Here is a 21854-nt window from a genome sequence, read left to right on the forward strand (position 1 = left end):
AAATATGTAAAAAATATTTTTTTTACAAAAGTTCCCTACAGCACCTTTAACTTATATCCTACTAGCAAGTGCATCCTTAAACTATAGATGGCCTAAATGTAATGCATGATTTCTATGACAAAAAAATAGTATCCATTAATAATAATTACAACTGTATTTTATTAATTATTATAATTAAATCAAATGATACTGCAATTGACAGTACAATTGCATAAGTTCATTAATTGAAATGTGTTTTAATGACATAGCAGTGCACTTTTTTGTGACATCTGTTTTTTTTATTTTATTTTTATCTAGCTAACCTCGTTTCCAGATATTCACTCTCGGACTGATATATATTGGGCCCCAAATCTGTGTGATGTGTATGAAATGTATTACTTCCCATTTCTTGACATCTGAAAATAGCTTAATTTCTTAAAGTTCATTTTCTTTCTTTTTTTCACGCAGTGGTATTTTTTTATGTTTTTCTTATTAGTCTTACTCTTGTCAAATAGTGTCTTATTCCATCATCTATCCTTTTTAGCACATTACCTCTGGCTCATCTTTCCCACACCTCCAGGAGTGCAGTAGATCTGTTTTGCATGATTGTGGGTCTGTGTGCTGTTTTTTGTTCAGGTCTTGTCTTCTTCTCTATTTGTGTCCTTCATGAAGATCTCACTGTGTCGTGTGTCATTTCAGTGTCGGTTGTGTTTATCCATGTTCCATGTCCGTTATATTATATCCCTGTTCCATATTTTCAATGTGTGATCTGTCAGACTGTATGTGTGTGTGTGTGTGTGTGTGTGTCTACTAGTGTTGCCATTCTAAGAGAGGGGAGGGCTTTAGTCTGTGGATTCAGTGTGGACATCAGGTCTCTGCCTCCCCTTTCCACGTTTGCTGGTCTGTTCTGCAGTGAACAGCTAAACAGATCTGGTTCACTAACATGCTAATTGCTGGGCTGAAAGTGCTGTGAATGGTTATACTGTACTCACAGACACCCTAATCACCCTGAAAAGTGAAGGGATAGTTCACCCCAAAATTTAAATTATAGCATTATTCACTCACCCTTGTGTCGTCCCAAACCCATATGCTGTTATTTTGTTAAATGAAACAACATTGATAAATTATTCGAAAGTTTGGGGGTCAATAAAAAATATGCAGAGATTATTCAGAAATGATTAAAAAAGGATGCATTAAATTGATCAAACGTAAATTAAAAAGATTTCTGTTTTAAATAAATGCTGGTTTTTTTTAACCTTCTATCCATGTAAAAGTCTTGGGGGGAAAATGCATTATTGTTTCCAGCACAAACATTTTTGCCAATACGAAAAGTTTCTTGAGCAGCAAATCAGCATGTTAGAGCGATTCTAAAAGAACATGTGACACTGGAGACCGGATTAATTATGCTGAAAATAGTTTTTGCATCACAGAAATATATTAAAAATCAAAATGTTTAACTTTAATAGTATTTCACATTGGTATTTAATCAAATAAATGTAGCAATGGTGAGCATAAAAGGCGTCCTAAAAACCATTAAAAAATCATATTAACCCCAAACTTTTGAATGATTTTGAATGATGCTAAATGCTTTAAGTAGTTAAAACCTATATACTAATATCATCAGTATGTTAGTATATTAATATACTATTTTATATACTATCTACCATAGCAATATACTAAGTATAGTTCAAATCTATTAACATATTTACTGATATATCCCTTGAGAAAAAAAAATATATAAAAAAAATACAATTCAACTTTATTTGGAGTATTACTTGTGCACAATGCACATTTCTTGATATTAAGCCTAAAATATGTTTTAATGTCACATCTGATGAGGATTGTGTGATCTTTGAAAAACAATCAATGCAGTATTCAATGCAAAAAGTAAATTTGCAATGATTTCACTTTAGCACAGTCAGACATACTTCAGACATAAAGAGTATATCTTTAGCTGGACTTCTCAGCACTACTTCTGCACAATTAAAGTGCATTAAGTACAAAATTAGCAGACTTTAGGTATACAAGTTTAGTACACTAAAAGTACAATTGCAGGGTATTTAATTAAGTACATAAATATGAGGATGTTTTTGTAGTATACTTAGCAGGAAATAAATGTATTTCAAATTTATTTGAATGTATTTATTTTTCACTTCCCTTCCGCCTGAACTCATGGTGGCATGGAAAACGGCATATGGGTTTAAAATATCACAAGGGAAACTAAACAATGACAGGAGTTTTATTTTGGGGTTAACTATCTCTGTAATATAAACTACAAAAGAAAATTGTCTATCTGCATAAGAATGGTCTGGTCATATTCCTATCTAGAGATATTTTGTCCCATTTTAGTTCACAAATTAACCATTTAATCATAGAAATGTATTGTAAAAACAATTTAGAGGTCTCTAGAGTGTAGAGTAAAGCACTGTTCAGGAGTTCTTCTCGCACATTCATGCTGTGTGTATGTGTGTGTCCCTGTTTAGAAGAGAAAGTGATGGCAGATGATGAATTCACTTGTGACCTTTTTCGCTTCCTGCAGCTGCTTTGTGAAGGCCACAACAACGGTGAGCTTCCTGAGATGTAGACTAATGCTTCTGAACACTTCCTCCACCACTTCGGTTTACTCGCTGTAGTGTTTGAAGAGAAAATCATGAAATCAGAAAAAGATGTGTTCCAAAAACAAGAACATCTCATCACATCTCAAAGCCCTTGCACTACATATACACTGTATCACTTTAACTTGAATTCACCATGAACAGATTCAATTGATCAAAATGAACATTAAGAACACTTTTAAAATGTAAAAAAGAAATTAACAATTAAAAAAAAAAAATTTTTAATTATATTATTTTCAAATGTAATAATATTTCACAATATTACTTATTTATTTATTTATTTTGCTGTATTTTTTTATCAAATAAATGCAGCCTTGATAAGCACAGTGACTTCTTTCAAAGGCATAAAAAATCTCACTGACCCCGAACAATGCCTAAAAATGAAATGCCTAATTATTTAAGAGAGCAGCTGGTTTTGCATTACCGTCTTTCTCCAGATTTCCAGAACTATCTGCGCACACAGACAGGCAGCACGACTACGATCAACGTCATCATCTGCACGGTTGACTATCTGCTCAGACTGCAGGTATAGCTTCATCTCTCCTAACTTCGTCTACATATACTAGCACCTAAAGTATTTGGACACTTAAAAATGTGTTAATGGCATTGCGTATGAGGACAGGAAAACAAATAAAGTGAATAATTGTCCTCACTCTGTCTTCTTTTCTGTCTCAGGAGTCTATCAGTGACTTCTACTGGTATTACTCTGGGAAGGATATCATTGACGAACCAGGCAAAAGAAACTTTTCGAAGGCAATGACGGTTGCTAAACAGGTTTTCAACAGCCTGACTGAGTATATCCAGGTACTGATGTCACCATGTGCAGTCAAGCTCTATCAAACTTGCATAGTTTATCTTTTTTTTTTCTTTTTGTTTCTCCACCACAGGGTCCTTGCACTGGTAATCAGCAGTCTCTGGCTCACAGCAGATTGTGGGATGCCGTGGTGGGCTTCTTGCACGTGTTCGCGCACATGATGATGAAGCTAGCACAGGTGGGAACACACTTTGAGCACACACACCTCTAATGTGACTGATAAATCTTATTATATTGATCAATTTTATTGCACCTAGAAGACCTCGGATATTTCCAGAAAAGGTTCCATCAACACTGAATCAGTATCATCTGTATGTTGTTTTATTTTGGCATTCAAATACTTGACATTGAGTTTTGCCTAATCTAAAATCAAAACATAATTTCACCAGCTTTACACAAAAGAAATCAGAGAAAAAAATGCATTATTTTTTATTTTGTATTTATTTATTTTTTGTATTTCTGCAAAAAAAAAAAAATTGAAAAGAGCAGGACTATTCGGATGTTAAATGTTCCAAATGTACATTTTCGTAGTGTTTAACTTGCATTGAGCTTATAATTTGCGCAACAGAATGGAAGTAAAATGCATGTAATACATGTACATACATACAAATATATATATATATATATATATATATATATATATATATATATGGTCAGAGAAGACTGATGAAGAATATTTTCTCTGTTTTGGAGGTTGCATTTTTTTCTCAGTACTAATGTTTAATTAGGCATAGTCTAACTAATTAATTAATTAAAATCTGTTTTATTTAATACTTGTTTTAATAAGTTACTGATCCGTTTACTAATTTGGTGGTGACTGTGGTTATTAAAACAAAGTATTGGAGTATTAAAACTTATAAGGAGACTTGGGGCTAGTTTTACTAAACAGGGCAAATTCCAAACGCAATTCTGAAACAGCGCTGATGGCTGTGGAAAATTCTTGAAGGGTAATTTACTACTAACACGTACAAATTAAAGAACACAGAAACAACATCTCATTTACATATCGACCAATGCAATATACCAAGCGCAGCGCAAATTAGTGTAGTCGCAAAAAAAAAACAAATAATAAATAAAGAAGCAACAGTAAGTTAAAAAGAACAACAGGCCAACAAATGAAGGGTTGCAAGAAGTTTTGATAGAGCTAGCATTGGGTAACTCCTCCTAGTTGAGGGTTCCAAGACATCTTCTATTTCCTGAAGCAAATGAAAAATAATGTGGCTTGCCAAATGACATGTTCGGAGAATGTGTTCTTTTGGCATTCCGAAATGTGGAAAAATCCTCTCTTCTACCAAGCTACAGTGTCTTCTCCTAGAAACAACAATTGTATCCATTTCAAGCCCAAAATAGTTCAAGACATTTTTTGTTGGTGTTAAATAATGGCGCAAATACCAGTAATTTGACGAGCATAACCTTAGCAAATTGCGTTGCATAAATTGTCGAAGTTTGCAATAAATTTTTTTAAATTTTAATTCTCTCCTCCCAAAAATATTGCGTCTGAAAGGGAAACTTCTACAAATGCATAGTCAATAAGGTCAGGCGCAAAAATGACAGTGCCTTTTCAGTGCTAAAATGTATTTGAAAATCCTGACTACTATCTTAATGGCAAAAGACAGTTTGTGCTATTGCAAGCTGAAAGTAAAACTGGCCCTTGGTTGTTTCTTTAGAGTATCATCTGTTTTATGGCAAGCTTTTCTTAAATGTAACTGAGATTTTAAATAGTGTAGAATTTGTCTCAGTTTATTGGCTGATCACTATTTCCAAGCTTGATTATAGTGGATTATTGAATGTATTGTATTTCACACTATTGTTATTCTATTATATAAATGTTTAGTCCAGTATCGCCACTAATCCATGAATGTGGAACATGTTCACAAGTGTGACGTGAATGTTTATGCTCTATAATCTTTAATCATGTGTTGTTTCTCGTAACCTTTCTTGTTGTGTTGTTTGATTTTGTTCTGTGTGTTACACATCTGGTACCTGTGTACTGCATTTTTGTATTTCTTAAAATTGAGAATCTCTCCCGCTCTCTCAGGCTTCAAAAATGTGAATATGGCTGATTTACCTGTCTCCAGTCTGCCGAAAGATCAGTGCCCTCCTGTCAAAGTTGGTTCCTAAAAAAACAAATTGACAAGGCCAACTTAACTGTAATGAGCTTATTTTTCAACAAAATTTACTTAATTTTAATATAAAACAGCTTTGCCCTGTTTGTCTGCATAAAAAGACGTGAGAGACTATAAAACAGACATGCAAAAAAATAATAATAACAAATTTGAATGAATAAATATATCTAAGAGAGTTGGAGATACAAAATCAATACAAAATACAAAAATGTATTAAAAATGTTGATGGGTAACATTTTTATTCTGATGTGTAACCCTGCCAGATGCACCCTGACCCTGGACTCCGAAATGGCGTAAGGATCTTTGTTTTTGCTTCCATCTTACACACTTGTGCACTGCTTTCCACACACGTTCACAGTACACAGAACAGTTTCTTCTTTGCTTCCTGTTTCCGTTGTATTGCTTATGTCTCGGCACGTTTTCTGCAAGTGTTTTCACTTGCAATTTTTTGTCATGTACATTCCCTCTGTCCCCACTGTATCAGTGTTGAATTTCTGAAAGCAGTCTTAACCTTGTTGGGTTTATTTTGATATACTGGAGCTGAGGGAGGTGTCACTATGCAATGTTCCTGCTGTTGCTCACTTGTAGAGGAAATGTATTTCCCTCGACCTGCACTATGTTCAATTTTTCATATACAGACATACAGTCTAAAGAAAATCTGTACAACACTGCGTAAATCTCACAAAACCTGTCAAGATCACGTTTGGGTCACATTTTAAAAAGTATAAAAAGTGCATTCATGTGTGTACTTTTTACATTTTTATTTGATTGTATTTGTCCAATTAAAATAATCCTAAACCAAATGATATTCATTGCAATATTGTATTATGAACCTATGAATACAATATACATTTGTTTCACTGAAACAATATACCATTTCTTTTTTTTTTCGCTTTTGATTTTGCAGTTTTGTGAGATTCATCTAATCTTTCTTTATGTGTATGTGCAGGCCTTTGTGCTCTTTTGTTGTTAAACATGTTGGTGTGTATACTGTGTTTGCAGGTGTGTGTGATATAGTTTTGTATGAAAGACCGTTTATGTGTCTGCTGGCTTTACTTCATATGCTTAGACCATTAGCTAGGCACATATAAAATGTGCTTGCAAAGAACCTAGATATTTATTGTTAGTAATAGGAATTACGTACTATGCCACTTTGTGGCAATATTTTGCTGATACAAAGTCATAAAGAATATGTTAGTCCTCATCTATGCCAGGACTGACATCTGCTTCAGGCTGTTTTATCTTCATATCCATCTCTAAATGTCCCTGTGTTAGATGTTAGGTTACAGTATGTGATACTATGTTTGTGTCTGTTTATAAACGCAAACCCAGGATCATTTCTGGAGTAGAACACATTCTGAGGTAAGCTGAGAGTAGGTGGAAATTGTCCCAATAGTGCACCCCCCCCCCCCCCCCCCCGACCCCCACCCAAATAAATAAATATTTCATTTATGCCACTAAAATCTAATTTAGCCTGATCAGTAGATTTGGTGTTCTCTGAAAAACTCTCTTTTTATGGTTCCATGCTGCATATCATATTAAAAACTATGCAGTACCAGTAATATATTTGAGCTGAAAGATCTTTTTATGCACTCTATAAGTGATGGTTTGAGACAACGATTTTGTAGTTTACATAACATTTTTTTTTTATTTTGTTTTGTGTCTGAATCTGGTTGTGTGAAACAGGACTCCAGCCAGATTGGTCTGTTGAAGGAGCTTCTGGATCTGCAGAAGGACATGGTGGTGATGCTCCTCTCTCTGTTAGAGGGTAAGAAATATCCGTCCATCAAATGTAACTTTAATCTGTAAAGCCATTTAAAGGATTAGTTCACTTCCAGAATAAAAATGTCCTTATCATTTCCTGACCCTCATGTCATCCAAGATGTTCATGTCTTTCTTTCTTCAGTCAAAAATAAATTCAGGTTTTTGAGGAATTTTTTTCTCCATATAGTGGACTTAAATGGTGGCCAAGAGGTTGAAGGTCCAAATTACGGTTTCATTGCAGCTTCAAGTGACTCTACATGATCCCAGTCAAAGAATAAGGGTCTTATCTAGCAAAATATTTTCTAAAAAAAATAGTCACACAAAATGATTGTCACATTGAAAAGGTCACACATGACAATGGCAGAAGTACCGACTCAGTGTTTACAAGGCGAACATGCAAAGAAAGTCAAACGTCCTTTACATAAAAAGGTAAAATGAAGTCAGTCGGTTTTGAAGTTGGAGGAGAAAATGAGATGAGATGAGAGAGTTTTTCACCTTACCCTACCTTTTTGAACAGAAGTGCACAGAAAAGAACTAGTGTGCATGACCTTTCAATCATGATTATGTAATGTGTTAAGTCATGGACATACAATGCAGAAAAAAACTTTTTTTTAGAAAATGAAAGATAATTTCGCTAAATAAGACCCTTATTCCTCAGGTGGGATCATGTAGATTCATTTGAAGCTGCATTAAAACTGCAATTTGGACCTTTGGAACATCGGGCACCATTAACGTTCACTATATGGATAAAAATCCTGGAATATTTTCCTCAAAAAACTCTTTGTGACATGAACGTTGACATGAATATCTTTGAATAATCAGGAAATGTTTTATTCTGGAAGTGAACTAATCCTTTAAGTCATGATCTACAGCCTGTTTTTTCTTGTATTATTACAGGTAACATTGTGAATGGCACAATCGCTCGCCAGATGGTTGACATGCTGGTTGAGTCTTCCAGCAACGTAGAGATGATTCTCAAGTTCTTTGACATGTTCCTCAAACTGAAGGACATTGTGGCATCGGATGCCTTCCGTGACTATGTGACGGACCCTCGTGGCCTTATCTCCAAGAAAGACTTCTCCAAGGCTATGGACAGTCAGAAGCAATACACTCCATCCGAGATCCAGTTCCTGCTGTCTTGCTCCGAAGCCGATGAGAACGAGATGATCAATTTTGAAGAGTTTGCAGATCGTTTCCAAGAGCCAGCCAAAGACATCGGCTTCAACATTGCTGTGCTACTCACCAACCTGTCTGAGCATGTTCCTCATGACACTCGCTTGCAGAACTTTCTGGAGCAAGCTGAGAGTGTGCTCAACTACTTCCGACCCTTCCTGGGCCGTATCGAGATCATGGGTGCCGGCAAGAGGATAGAACGGATCTACTTTGAAATCAGCGAGGCCAACCGCAACCAGTGGGAGATGCCTCAGGTCAGAGAGTCAAAGCGGCAGTTCATCTTTGATGTCGTCAATGAGGGTGGTGAGTCTGAGAAGATGGAGCTCTTTGTGAACTTCTGCGAGGACACCATTTTTGAGATGAACATCGCCTCGCAGATCTCAGAGCAGGAAGAGGAAGTGATAGAAGATGAGGACGAAGAAGATGAGGAGGAGAGCAGTGGTGGCGGGAATGGAGAGGGTGAAGGAGAAGAAGGGAATGGAGAAGCAGCACCACCTGAATCCAGCTCAGCCTTTGCAGACTTCATCAAGAGCGTAATGGACTTCATCAGCCTCTTCACTTTCCGCAATCTCAGACGCCGTTACCGCAAAATCAGGAAAATGACCATAAAGGACATGATTGTTGGTCTGGTCATGTTCCTCTATACTGTCCTCTTTGGCATCCTGCACTTCATCTACAGCGTCTGCCGAGGTTTCTTCATGCTCATCTGGAACACTCTCTTCGGAGGAGGTCTGGTGGAGGGTGCTAAGAAGATGACATTGACAGAGATCCTTACTAACATGCCCGACCCAACTCAAGATGAGGTGCACGGTGACCTTCCACCTGAGCCAGGAGCAAGAAAAGTTCAAGAATCAGGCGGAGCTGGTGAGGGAGAGGAGGGAACAGGAGTCGGAGAGGAGGAAGCAGAAGAAGGAGAAGAGGATGATGGTGGAAGACCTGGTTTTGGTCCTCACGGCGGTTTAGGAGATATGGGAGAAACTGAGCCAGAGGAGCCTCCGACTCCAGAAGGCAGCCCACTGCTGAAGAGGAAGCTGGTGAGAAGAAGAGTTTTGCATTTGTAGTCTAAAGATGTCATCTTTATTCAGTGAATTTTCACAGGTGAAATCCAATCGTTTTAGTTGGAATTAGTCGGGAATTACTTAGGAACGTTATGTGAGGGTAAAATATTTAAGTTCATCACATGACTTCTGTGTGAGTGGTGCTTCATACGTACATCACATCATTGTAGACAACATACTATTGACCTTTTTAACCTGTGAAATTTTGCTAATGTGACCGCAACTTAAGAGTGAACGTTTCCACATTGTTCTCCTACTCTTTGTCAAATACAATGGCGCTTCTTGCTTTTGTAGACTCATAATCTAAATCTCTCAGTCTACATATTCCTCTCATGTGGGTATTTCAGGTGGTTGAGGAAGGAGAGGGAAAAGCAGTAGAAGAGGAGAAAGTAGAGGAAGAAACAGCCCCTGAACCGGAAAAAGCAGAGTAAGTAATGGGAATCAAATTATTAAAGATTTTCATTGGTGAAAAGTCTTCTTATTCATCTTCAAATTCATCTTATCCTTCTGTCCATCAAAGTGATGAAAATGGAGAGAAGGCAGAGAAGGAGGCAGAACCTGAGCCAGAAGAAAAAACAGATGAAGAGCAAGAGGAGAAAAAAGCAAAGACTAAAGCAAAGAAAGGCAAGAAGCAAGAGGAAGAGGGCTTTGAACTCTGGAATGAACTGGAAGTCCAAAGAAACAAGTTCATGGTAATTACAATTATTTATCTGTATACATCTTTCACTGTTGTGTAGAGTGAATGTTGTTTCATGTTTAATTCAGTTATATTATATCTCATTATATTATTAACATTTTTCATTCATAACTTTTTTTTCTGATTGCATCTAAAATGTAATCCACTTTCTCTTCTAGAACTATCTGTCTCGCAATTTCTACAACCTGCGCTTCCTGGCTCTCTTCATTGCCTTTGCACTCAACTTCATTCTGCTCTTCTACAGGGTCAGTATGATAATAAATTTGAGCCCCAAGGGTGGTCTCTGAATTTTTATTTGATTTATTATTTATTTAGCATTTTTAGTTAACATGCATTTAATATGCATTTTACAGGCTGGTCTACAAGGGGTTTCCTTGCAATTTGAACAGCAAAAAATTAAATAAATAAATAAAATACATTGAACACTTCAAGAAAACACTTTACAGCCATGTGATTTTCTGTAATTTGTTTCAAGAACAAATTGGACTGAAGCTAGCCCTTCCTCCGCAGGTATCTGACAGCCCACCTGGAGAAGAGGAAGAGTTTGAGGGTTCGGCTATGTTTGAGGGTTCTGGAGTATTTGAAGGCTCTGCTGTATTTGAAGGCTCTGGTGTGTTTGAGGGCTCTGGGATCTTTGAGGGCTCTGCTGGAGAAGCTGAAGGTTCTGGAATGGAGGAGAATGGAGAGGAAGAGGAGGAAGAAGGGTTTGTCTACTTCTTCCTGGAAGAGAGCACTGGATATATGGAACCCGCTTTGGCCTTCTTCTCTATCTTACACACCATCATTTCTTTCCTCTGTATCATCGGCTACAACTGTCTGAAGGTCAGGAGCCCTGGATTCTGTCATCATTTACTCACCCTCATGTCATTTCAAACCTGTATGACTTACTTTCTTCTGTGTCAACACTGCTCTTTTCCAAACAATGAAAGCATTAAATGACTAAAAAGTATCCATACAACTTGTAAACTATAATCTATATTCCTCTGAAGCCTTCTGTCATGTATTGAGTAAATGATGACATAAATGTAATTTTGGTGTGAAATATTTATTTTCACTTGGTTAAGCTAGTGTGAGCTGCTAACGTTTTCGCATATGTGTAGGTTCCTTTGGTCATCTTTAAGAGAGAGAAGGAACTAGCCCGTAAACTGGAGTTTGACGGTTTGTACGTGACTGAACAACCAGAAGATGATGACATCAAGGGCCAGTGGGACAGACTTGTCCTCAATACACCGTAATACTACTATATTATAATTTCTAAATGTATAAGCAAGTATCCCTGTGAAGACTGCAATCAGTAATTCCCTTTTATTTTCCACTCAGGTCTTTCCCGAACAACTACTGGGACAAATTTGTGAAGAGAAAGGTCAGGAGCTTACAATACTTGTGTGTGTAGATGTATTGAGAGATGTTGGACTGAGCATGTCTATGGTGTGTCTGTATTGTAGGTGCTAGAGAAGTATGGCGATATCTACGGTAGAGAAAGAATTGCTGAGCTGCTTGGCATGGATCTAGCATCCCTTGACGTCAGTGCTATGACACACGAGAAGAAGCCTCACATTGATCCCTCAATGTTCACATGGTACAGAAAGATGCAAGACACACTCATAATAAGTGTCACCAAAATGTCATCAATGTCACCACACAGCCAATGCGAGTCACAAAAATGATTCAATACCAAAAAAACAAAAATGCCATTAGGTAGGGATGGGAACTGCTCTAACGAATCCAATTGCTTAAAGGGTTACCCCACCCCAAAATGAAAATTTTGTTTGATCGTGTTAATTACATTGCTTAATTTGTGTTCCGGAAAAGAACAAAGCATTTACGAGTTTGGAATGATGAGGGGGTAGGTGAACTAAAGACTCAATTTTCAGTTTGGGGTGGCGTAACCCTTTAAACTGTTCCACTGATGACTTTTGAAGCAGGAATATTTGGAAAGTGAAATATAGCAGCCAAATGAAAGAAAACAGACAATTTTAAACTAAATGTAATATTCACTACAATTACAGTTCACAAAAGCTTATAAAAAATAGATTCGGAGCTGTACTACTCTTTTTTTTTTATCACTAAAAAGTGGCTCAAAATAGTCATTTGTTTGGCAATTGAACGACTCTGGTCAAGCTCATTTTCTTGCTTCATAAGAGCGAGTTGTGTGAGCTTCTGACATCACTGCTCTTAAACATGATGTAATAACAGGATGGAGATTCTGTTTCTCATTATACATTTTTACCAATCCACAGGTTTACATCTATTGACATCAAATACCAAATCTGGAAATTTGGAGTGGTATTCACTGATAATGTGAGTTTCAGTAAAGACAACACTTTTTCCTAAGTTGTTAGATGAGGATATTTATAGAAATGATCATTTATTTGGATTCTGTTTTGCTCTTAGACGTTCCTGTATCTGGTTTGGTATCTGGTCATGTCAGTGCTTGGCCACTTCAACAACTTTTTCTTCGCCTGTCATCTGCTGGACATCGCTATGGGCGTCAAAACCCTGCGCACCATCCTGTCCTCTGTAACTCACAATGGCAAACAGGTACAGCTCTCGGATAACGTCATATTTGACTGATATTTGATACAAATCTTTTCCAAATGTAAATTTTAATATTGATGACTGTGGTTCAGCTGCTGATGACGGTGGGTCTGCTGGCTGTGGTGGTCTACCTCTACACAGTGGTGGCCTTCAATTTCTTCCGAAAGTTCTACAACATGAGTGAGGATGAAGACGAACCGGATATGAAGTGTGACGACATGATGACTGTTAGTGCTCCTCCACACATATCTACATTTGGTTCAAATACACTTTATCGTTTCATGCCTGACAGTGATCACGTCTTCTCTCTCAGTGTTATCTGTTCCACATGTATGTGGGTGTGCGAGCTGGTGGTGGTATAGGAGACGAGATCGAGGATCCAGCCGGAGACGAGTATGAGCTTTACCGTGTGGTGTTTGACATCACCTTCTTCTTTTTTGTCATTGTCATCCTGCTGGCCATCATTCAAGGTGAGGAACGTTTGTAGAGAAATTCAGAAACTGTGGACTATTTACCACTTTGTAAATGTAATGTTTAAAAAGTTTGGTAATAATATTATAAAATGCTGTTTGTGTTGTGTGCAGGTCTGATCATTGATGCCTTTGGTGAGCTGAGAGATCAGCAGGAGCAGGTCCGAGAGGACATGGAGGTACTTTTTTTTTACGTAAAGGAATAGTTAACCTACAATTGACAATTTGCTGGAAATTGACTCACTCTCAGGCCATTCAAGATGTAGATGAGTTTGTTTCTTTATCAGAACAGATTTGGAGAAATTTAGCATCTAGCTCTTGGAAATAATGGATCCTTTGCATTGAATCGGTGACCTAATAGTGAGAGTTTAAAAAGGTGATAAAAACATCACAATAATCTGCAAATAATTTTTAGTTTGGATTCTATCCAAACTGTTGCTCCTCAATGACAGTAGTTGACGTTAAAGAAAAAAAAAACTGACTTCAGAAGGTTTTTGCTAATGTGTGCCATAGCGCCCCTTGTGGCAACTGCTGAGAATGAAATATGTCTTTGTCTTGCATTATGGATTGTGGTTTTTAAATAAAGATCTTTTTTTTTTTTTTCAAAGACTAAGTGTTTCATTTGTGGAATTGGAAGCGACTACTTTGACTCGACTCCGCATGGCTTCGAGACGCATACGCTGGAGGAGCACAATTTAGCCAACTACATGTAAGTGTTTTGTTTATTCAGAAACAACAACAGCTAATATTTGGTTCCTTATTTTGAGACTATGTTTATTTTCTGCTATGCAGGTTCTTCCTGATGTATTTAATCAATAAAGATGAAACGGAGCACACAGGACAGGTCAGTGTTGTTTCATTCTTAGCACTGTGCAAAACTGTCTTTCTGAAACATACAAATAAAAAACTTTGCATCTTAGATGGTAGACATTTTAATATATACACTACCATTTAAAAGTTTGGGTGGATAAGATATTTTAGGCTTACCATGGCTGCATTTATTTGATAAAAATGCAGTAATGTTGAGAAGCATTTCCATTTTAATATTTTTTTTAAATCTAATTTATTCCTGTGATGGTAAAGCTAAATAAATTCATCGCTTCAGTCTTCAGTGTCACACATTCCTTCAGAAATATGCTAATTTGTTGCTCAAGAAATCTTTCTTATAATTATCAGTGTTGAAAACAATTGTGCTTCTTCGTGTTTTTGTTGAAACCATGATTGACGTGACTTTTTTTTTCATGGTTTGATTAACAGGAAGTTTAAAAGAACAGCATTTATAAACATGCCACAACACAACGAAATGAGCACAACACAATGGAAACATTCCACAACACAATGAAATTAGCCAACCCGATCTCACGGCAATTCGTACATTTTTCACAAGGTGGCTTATTTGTACGAATTCGTACGACCACACTCGTATAAATTCATACGATTGTTGCCAAATCGTACGTATTTTACGATTTGCACAATTTGTATGAATTTGTACGAATGACCTACACCTAACCCCACCCCTAAACCTAACCGTCACTGGGGTCGTATAAAATCGTACGAGTGAGGTCGTACAAATTTGTACGAATAAGCCACCTCGTAAAATAAGTACGAATTGGTCATGAGATAGCGTTGAATTAGCACAACACAATGGAAACATGCCAGAGCAGAACGAAATTAGCAAAACACAACGGAAACACAACAAAATTAGCACAATACAACTGAAACACAACAAAAGTAGCACAATACAACTGAAACACAACAAAAGTAGCACAATACAACGGAAACACAACAAAATTAGCACAACACAACAAAAACATGCCACAACATGACAAAATTAGCACAACACAATTGAAAAATGCCACAACACAATGGAGTTAGCGCAACACTTTTTTTTTTCATGGTTTGATTAACAGGAAGTTTAAAAGAACAGCATTTATCTTCATCTCATTATGCCAATAATATATTAACATTATAAATTACTTTCCTTTTTAATCAGTTTAATGTGCCATTGCTATTCATTTTTTCGAAATCATTTTCTCAATATTTTGCTGAATTGTATTTAAATGCAGTGTATTCATTTGATTTCTCTCCCTTTCTAGGAGTCCTATGTATGGAAAATGTACCAGGAGCGATGCTGGGACTTCTTCCCAGCTGGGGACTGTTTCAGGAAGCAATATGAAGATCAGCTTGGCTAATTCTACAGCCTTGAAAGTGTGTGTTTGTGTGCAAGTATCATTTCAGGAAGGACGGTCAAAGAGGGAATTATTAAAAATAGCCAAAAGAAGGGAACAAGGGATAAATGACCGACTGTAGCCAACACATCACACAGACCACACAGACCCACTCATACTACTTAAAACCTTAGATTTCCCAGTTTGACTAAACAAGAGAGAAAAAGTTTTTTAAACTGTATTTACACACTACAAAGACCATTTAAATCACATCAACCAAAAATGAACAAACACCCCTAAACAAAGCCTTCCTTTCCTCTATGTTTTGTCTGTCACTATCAATCTAAAAATTCTCAGTGCCTAATGTTGAATCTTAACTGTACAGTGAGGGTTTAAGTATGATTTTATTGATAGTCTGTAGCGATCTTTTTATGTGTAGAGTAGCTGTCTAGATCTTTTAATTTTAGCATATATAAATAAAGCCTCGTTTATGTTTATATATATTCATGTATACCACAGAAATATAGCCATATGAGTGGTAGCATCACTCATTAAGCATTTTGACAAATATCAAGCCAGGCTTTTCCCCCTGGCGCATCGAGTGAATGTGAGAGTTTAAGTATTACAACCTCAATATTTCTCTCCCTCCTCGGTTTTAAGTTTCAGAGAATTACAAATGAGACGTTTTAACTTTGTAAAAATGTGAAACCCCCTGTTTTGCACTCTATAGTCTTATAATGGGACGCTGTATCCATGCCAAGCACATACTTCCATGGAGTCCTGCTACACAATGCTTTATTACAAATATAAAGAGGTGGAGAGGGTCATTGGTTTTATTAAAAACATCCTCTCAAGATTTACAAGACTATGTCCTTTTACTCTGATTATGAGAAAGAAGTACTATCATGACTATATGCACGGTATTATTTATGTTGCTATACTGTCATTTAAGACCTTGACGTGAACTATGCTGTGTCATTCAGATAGCAAGACTGCAACTTCATTTATCCACTTAAATACATAGATGATATATTTTTGTTGGAGCTCTAAATAATTAAGATACTCTGAACTCAATGTGTCACAAGTGAGTATTTATTATATACCTTTTTTGGAGGGGAATATAGGTCAGAATTTAGTAGAGAAGTGGAAAGGAGTGAGAGGTAGATTAATTTAACGTAAAGGTAACAAAGACAACGTGTTTTTGCCTGTTAGATTTGTATTCTTTTTGGCGAAATCTCATACTTTATTTTTGTCGATTATAGGTGAAGTGTGTGGTCGTAGGTCTCTGATATTTGCGCATCAGACATCTCCAAGCGACTGAAATAAACTCACATGTGCATGTTCCACCTTGTACGTTCTGCTGACATGCTGTGACAGCACATTAAGAATGTGTGTTGAGGTCTTTTGGTGTGTTTTGCTCTGAGAGCTCAGAGATGGAAGAATCAACTTCTCTGGATCTGACTGTGCATCAAGCTGAATCCTGTGTTTCAGTGCACATTAAACAGTTCCAATATTTTAAGAGTACTGTTGTCTGTCTTTCGTGCTGGATTTGTGTCTGTAGGTTCTTATAAGCCTTAAGTACCTTGCACACTGAGTATTCGTTTTTTTTTCGCATTCACCATCCTTTCCTTTGCTATCAAAATGATTCCTACGGATGCGAACACGCAGAAAATCAAACCTGATCCGAATTTTTTATGACGGAGAAAAGTTTCAGAGGCAGACACAACTTGAGGTCGTATATATATTCTGAAAATTTCTCAGTGTGCAATAACATTTACCATCTAATACATGTCTTCAGTAATTGTATCAACTACCGTGTAATAAATGTGTGTTCGTTGTTAATATGAAATGCTACGGGCATTTTATAGAAGTACATGGTTTTGTTTAGTAGTGTCATTACAACAGTTGATAATTCATTTCAAAGAATATAATAGCATACTACTCTTAATATTACATCTTTGTATAACAGCAATAGTAATAGTAGTAGCATAGTAGCATGTGGTTATTCAGCAAGTGACTGTGTGTCACAATCTGTGAAGGCAACGAACAATGGAGACAAGGAATAAATAAGACTTTAATCCAGGAAACACAGGGTACATCCGACAATGGGAACAGCAGGAAACACGTACATAAGAAGTAAACCCAACAGAGACAGACTAGTTCTTAAGTACACAGGGAAATGAGGATAATTAACTAAACACAGCTGGAAACAAATAATGACTAATCGGGGAACCTAATGGAAACAGGAAGGACCAAATAAGGAAACACAGGAACAGAAACGGGCAAAGCACGACTCAGAACAGTCCAGAATCCTGACACTGTGTTTCGGAGTGAGTCATTGAATTTACTCAACCGCCAAACTGATTCATTCAAGAAATAAATAAAGTGGTCGTGTTTATATCATTTATTTACTCAAGTGATTCATCCAAACATACTGATTCATTCAGGAACAAATCAAGTGAATGTCTTTATGCCTGAGAAACTGAATTGTTCACTTAGCCGATTCATCCAAACATACTAATTTAATTCAGGAATGAGCCCCAACACACCACGGTTTGTTGCTCGGAGTCACTGTAAATAATTATTCCGTGGCTTTGTTGGAAAAACAAAGTTATTGGGGACAGTGGACATAAAATGTAGGTTAATCGCTGTTAACATCATGTTTACTGAACTGCTGAATAAAAAGAAAAATCTCTTCAATATATCACAGTCAGGATGATATTTGATACAACGGCATTCTCTGTCATGTGACATGACATTTCGTGAACAAACTATTATACCAAAATACACTAAACTAGGGCTGCAACTAACGATTATTTTGATAATCGATTAATCTGTCGATTATTTTTACGATTAATCGGTTTATGTACTTATATTTTAGTTTTTTCCATTTTTTCCCCAAGTAAATTATTAATAAAGGGTCTTTATCATTCAGCATAGATTTAAGAGATTTTAACCATTTTGCATTGTCATATCCTCATCAAAAATATACCTGGAGTTGTTTTATTATGTTAGTAATCCTTTGTCAAACTCTTCTGCAATCAAAACACTGACCCATACTCTAGCAAAATTCACAAGGAGATTTCAAATATTGTTTTCACCATGGCAGTCCTTAGAGCTCCTAAAGTAGTTTAACATCCCAAACAAAGCTTCAGGAATCTTTGAGAACATATTTTCACGAAGTATAAGGATAAAACAGAATAAAATTGCAGTGCATTGTATTTTATTATTTACTGGGAAAAAGCTTTATAGCTTATGCTGTGAAATTGTAAACAATCCTTCGAAAAAAAGTGCCAATGGCATGAAACCTGAATGGAACTCACAATTTAAAGTAAAATCCATCAGAAGGTTGTCCAGAAAAAAAAAAAAAAATTGGGACACACACAAAAAACCTGCTGTGTGAAAAAGAGCAGTGAATACTTAGAAAAGAAGTGCATTTTAAATATACTCAAACATTTACCTCTCTCATTCAGTCATAATTAGGCTGCAAGTCTGAATTATGAACTGGTAAACGACAAACTGATCACATAACATGTTTGTAAAGCTTTAAATGTTAACTGTTAAAAAGCAATGTTATCAGCTTTTACGACTAAACATTTGCAAACAATCTTGTACTGGAGAATCTGCACAAATAAAATTTTTAGGGGCCGTTCACATATCGCACCTAAAAACGCGTGGAAAACGCTTGTCGCGCCGCTTTCTCCTTCTTTCCAAAGCGCTCGGGCAGAAGCGCCCCTGAAGCGTCTGCCTTTGCTAAGCAACCATGACGTGCTCTCTCCATGACGTGCCCTCTCCATGAAGACCCGGAAATTTCAGCAAAGGATAAATGGATGCGGTGTGGACCATAGACAGTAAAAGAAATGGACACAGCGACCCCATTGGAACTCAATTGAGACAAATGAAGCCCAGTTTTAGCGTTTTTTAGCACTTCCGTTTCTGACGCGCAGACTCAAACTAAGCTTGAGGACGTCAGCAACCTGTCTGCCAGATGTAAATCTTCTAGTTGCTGTGGTGCAAACTGCCATCGTTAATCTTGCAGAGACGGCAAGCTTGAGCGGGGAGTTCTTTGTCGTGAGTGAGCAGGAGTAAGTATACTGATTAATTATTTTGTATAGTATTTTAAAATGTAACGCCACTACGCCATATTAAGTTAATTGCCTGCGAGCTTCTCCACCTGTCTGTACGGTAATGCGACAGAGAGCCGAGTGGTTATGATGCAATCGTTAGCCTATTTTTTACAAAAACTGTTTATACGGGGCCATAATGTAACATAGAAGGTAATGGAGCCCTTTATACATTGTCGTGTATCTTTAGAAATAAATAATGGACAAACAGAGTCTTTAAACGCCTCAGATGTAAAGTTATTCGCTGTCAAAGTGACGCCAAAATTAATGGGAGTCAATGGGAATGCTAACGCAAGTGAAGTTCTGCTAAAAGGTGGCAGCCCCCACCCGACTTCAACTTCCGGTCGAGTTCCTTGCCCCTTGGTGTGGACGCGCATCGCACCGCGTGCGTGTCGCGACCGCGTCGCTTCCATTATGAGAGAGCATACTGCGCGCCTACATAGGAAATAACGAACTTGAGTACGCAAAAGACACGATATGTGAACGGCCCCTTAAACAGTTCAGTAGTGCAGAGTTTACAGGTTACTCTTCATTTTGAAGGCTCAAAGTAAAGTACTCCCACTTCCCACTGAATGCTGCAGAGACGCTGTTCGGAAAGCACGTGACATAAAACGAGGCCAGCTATTGGCTATTCGCTGCTTCACCTGCTGTACTGGCTGAGTAAAACCTCCGGTGGCTCATTACTGCCACACTTTGGTCACCGCAGATTTGAAATATGCACGAAATGAGCCGCTTATGGCAAATAAAATTTATTTAGCGACGAATCGATTACTAAATTAGTTGACAACTATTTTAATAATCGATTTTAATCGATTAAATCGATTCGTTGTTTCAGCTCTACACTAAACTGAAGTCTTTTAATATCATATGAATATCATTATTCAGTGATGCTAGGTGATCCCAACCACATCCTCAGCACATAAACAATTCTCCTTTCACATACTTTAGGGTGTGTGGAGCATTATAACTGCATACTAATATTAAAACAGTTATATAACTGACTGACATAACAATACAAGGATCATTAATGATGATTTGGACCACCCTTTCTCAAGCCTTCCCAAAGGGCTCCTGAAACAACAAATGCCTCAAACACCACAGCCGTACATGTTGGTGCTTGTTTGCTGTCTGTATCTCAGGAAAGGGCAAGGCATTGCTGATACTAGATGGGTTCTGAACCATTCATAGTCCAGTGATTCAGCAGGTGTTTTAGTGATTCATTTGTGTGTTCAGAGTATCTTTTTTTTTCTGCTCCTGGTTCTGCTTTTCAGGTTTCATGTAAATCTGTGTGGTCAAGTCTTAATACTGCCCTCCACATCCACCTCCACCTCAGGCTTCAGTTTGGTTTTCAGATCTTCTTTCACTGTGGAAGGTTTAAAGTTTTTTATTGTCATTTCTCTCACTAGTGTACACCCTTTTCTCAGTTTGACATCCTGGAGATTGAGGAAGATGTTTAGATGCTCTACATTCACTTCTGAACATGGAGGTTCTAAACTATAGGCACCAAAGACATAACATCCTAAAATTATCCTAAAACTATATTCTAAAGTAGGGATGGGCGAATCGATCCTGAAGTATCAATATATCGATACTGATGCGAGTATCGAAAGTATCGATACTCAAATAAAAAATATCGATACTAAGGTGTTTTTATTTGCCAGTGATTTTGTTCATTAAACACAAAACAATGCCTATATGCCTTAAATTGGACGAATAACCTATGTTAGCAAATAATTGTGTGGAAGGGATTTTCCTGCTCACCTGAACACACGCAGATGTTGCAAGGCAGAATCAATCAATTACAGAAAACGTTCAGTCACTTCTGACACAGCCTATTGCTGGCAGTCTCTTATGACAATGAACCATGGTAAAGTGAACATAGTTTAACTCTAGTATTTGTAGATTTCCTTGGTAACCACTACAGTAAACATATTTTAACCATGTATAAACAAAAATATAACCTAATAAGCTGCACTTAAGGCATACTGAATGTTAAAATGCATTTCAAATATAAAGTTAAGTAGGTATAATTACCCATTGTACTCATAATAATTAAATACACTTCATAATCTAAAAATTCAGTTTAGAAGTATGGTATCGGTATAAATATTGACGATACTGGCCATTCAAATTATCGGTATCGTATTCGAAAACAAAATATGTGGTATCGCCCATCCCTATTATAAATGAATGCCAGTATATTTATATATTTATAAATCGTTATTGTTATTAATATCTGCATTAATTTAGACAAACAGAAGAGTGAACGAAGGCATGAAAGCACACAATTATTCAACTATATTATATTATTAAACTTAATTTAAATAT

The 21854-nt window shown here is 36.9% G+C and overlaps 1 protein-coding gene across 18 annotated transcripts in view; it reads left to right on the plus strand.

Moving 5' to 3' along the window:
- LOC127977884 (ryanodine receptor 1) overlaps positions 1 to 16921 on the plus strand; it is a 98313-nt gene extending 81392 nt beyond the window's left edge. For 6 of the 18 annotated variants that reach the window (XM_052583073.1, XM_052583072.1, XM_052583076.1 and 3 more), the window contains 24 exons: positions 2463 to 2543; positions 3032 to 3120; positions 3270 to 3398; positions 3482 to 3586; positions 3666 to 3719; positions 5798 to 5827; positions 6867 to 6896; positions 7221 to 7302; positions 8196 to 9505; positions 9877 to 9956; positions 10050 to 10221; positions 10385 to 10471; positions 10737 to 11048; positions 11327 to 11457; positions 11547 to 11589; positions 11672 to 11805; positions 12467 to 12527; positions 12621 to 12767; positions 12857 to 12991; positions 13078 to 13234; positions 13349 to 13413; positions 13843 to 13943; positions 14027 to 14078; positions 15331 to 16921. In XM_052583073.1, the coding sequence (XP_052439033.1) occupies positions 2463 to 2543; positions 3032 to 3120; positions 3270 to 3398; positions 3482 to 3586; positions 3666 to 3719; positions 5798 to 5827; positions 6867 to 6896; positions 7221 to 7302; positions 8196 to 9505; positions 9877 to 9956; positions 10050 to 10221; positions 10385 to 10471; positions 10737 to 11048; positions 11327 to 11457; positions 11547 to 11589; positions 11672 to 11805; positions 12467 to 12527; positions 12621 to 12767; positions 12857 to 12991; positions 13078 to 13234; positions 13349 to 13413; positions 13843 to 13943; positions 14027 to 14078; positions 15331 to 15426 (3683 nt within the window). In that variant the 3' untranslated portion in view covers positions 15427 to 16921. The remainder of the gene's footprint in view (positions 1 to 2462; positions 2544 to 3031; positions 3121 to 3269; positions 3399 to 3481; positions 3587 to 3665; positions 3720 to 5797; positions 5828 to 6866; positions 6897 to 7220; positions 7303 to 8195; positions 9506 to 9876; positions 9957 to 10049; positions 10222 to 10384; positions 10472 to 10736; positions 11049 to 11326; positions 11458 to 11546; positions 11590 to 11671; positions 11806 to 12466; positions 12528 to 12620; positions 12768 to 12856; positions 12992 to 13077; positions 13235 to 13348; positions 13414 to 13842; positions 13944 to 14026; positions 14079 to 15330) is intronic. The other 12 variants (XM_052583085.1, XM_052583086.1, XM_052583087.1 and 9 more) reach the window with 7 other exon arrangements.
- The last annotated feature ends 4933 nt before the right edge of the window (positions 16922 to 21854 follow it).

Source organism: Carassius gibelio, chromosome B18 (genome assembly GCF_023724105.1).
Source record: "Carassius gibelio isolate Cgi1373 ecotype wild population from Czech Republic chromosome B18, carGib1.2-hapl.c, whole genome shotgun sequence".
In the NCBI taxonomy this organism is placed as follows: Eukaryota; Metazoa; Chordata; class Actinopteri; order Cypriniformes; family Cyprinidae; genus Carassius; species Carassius gibelio.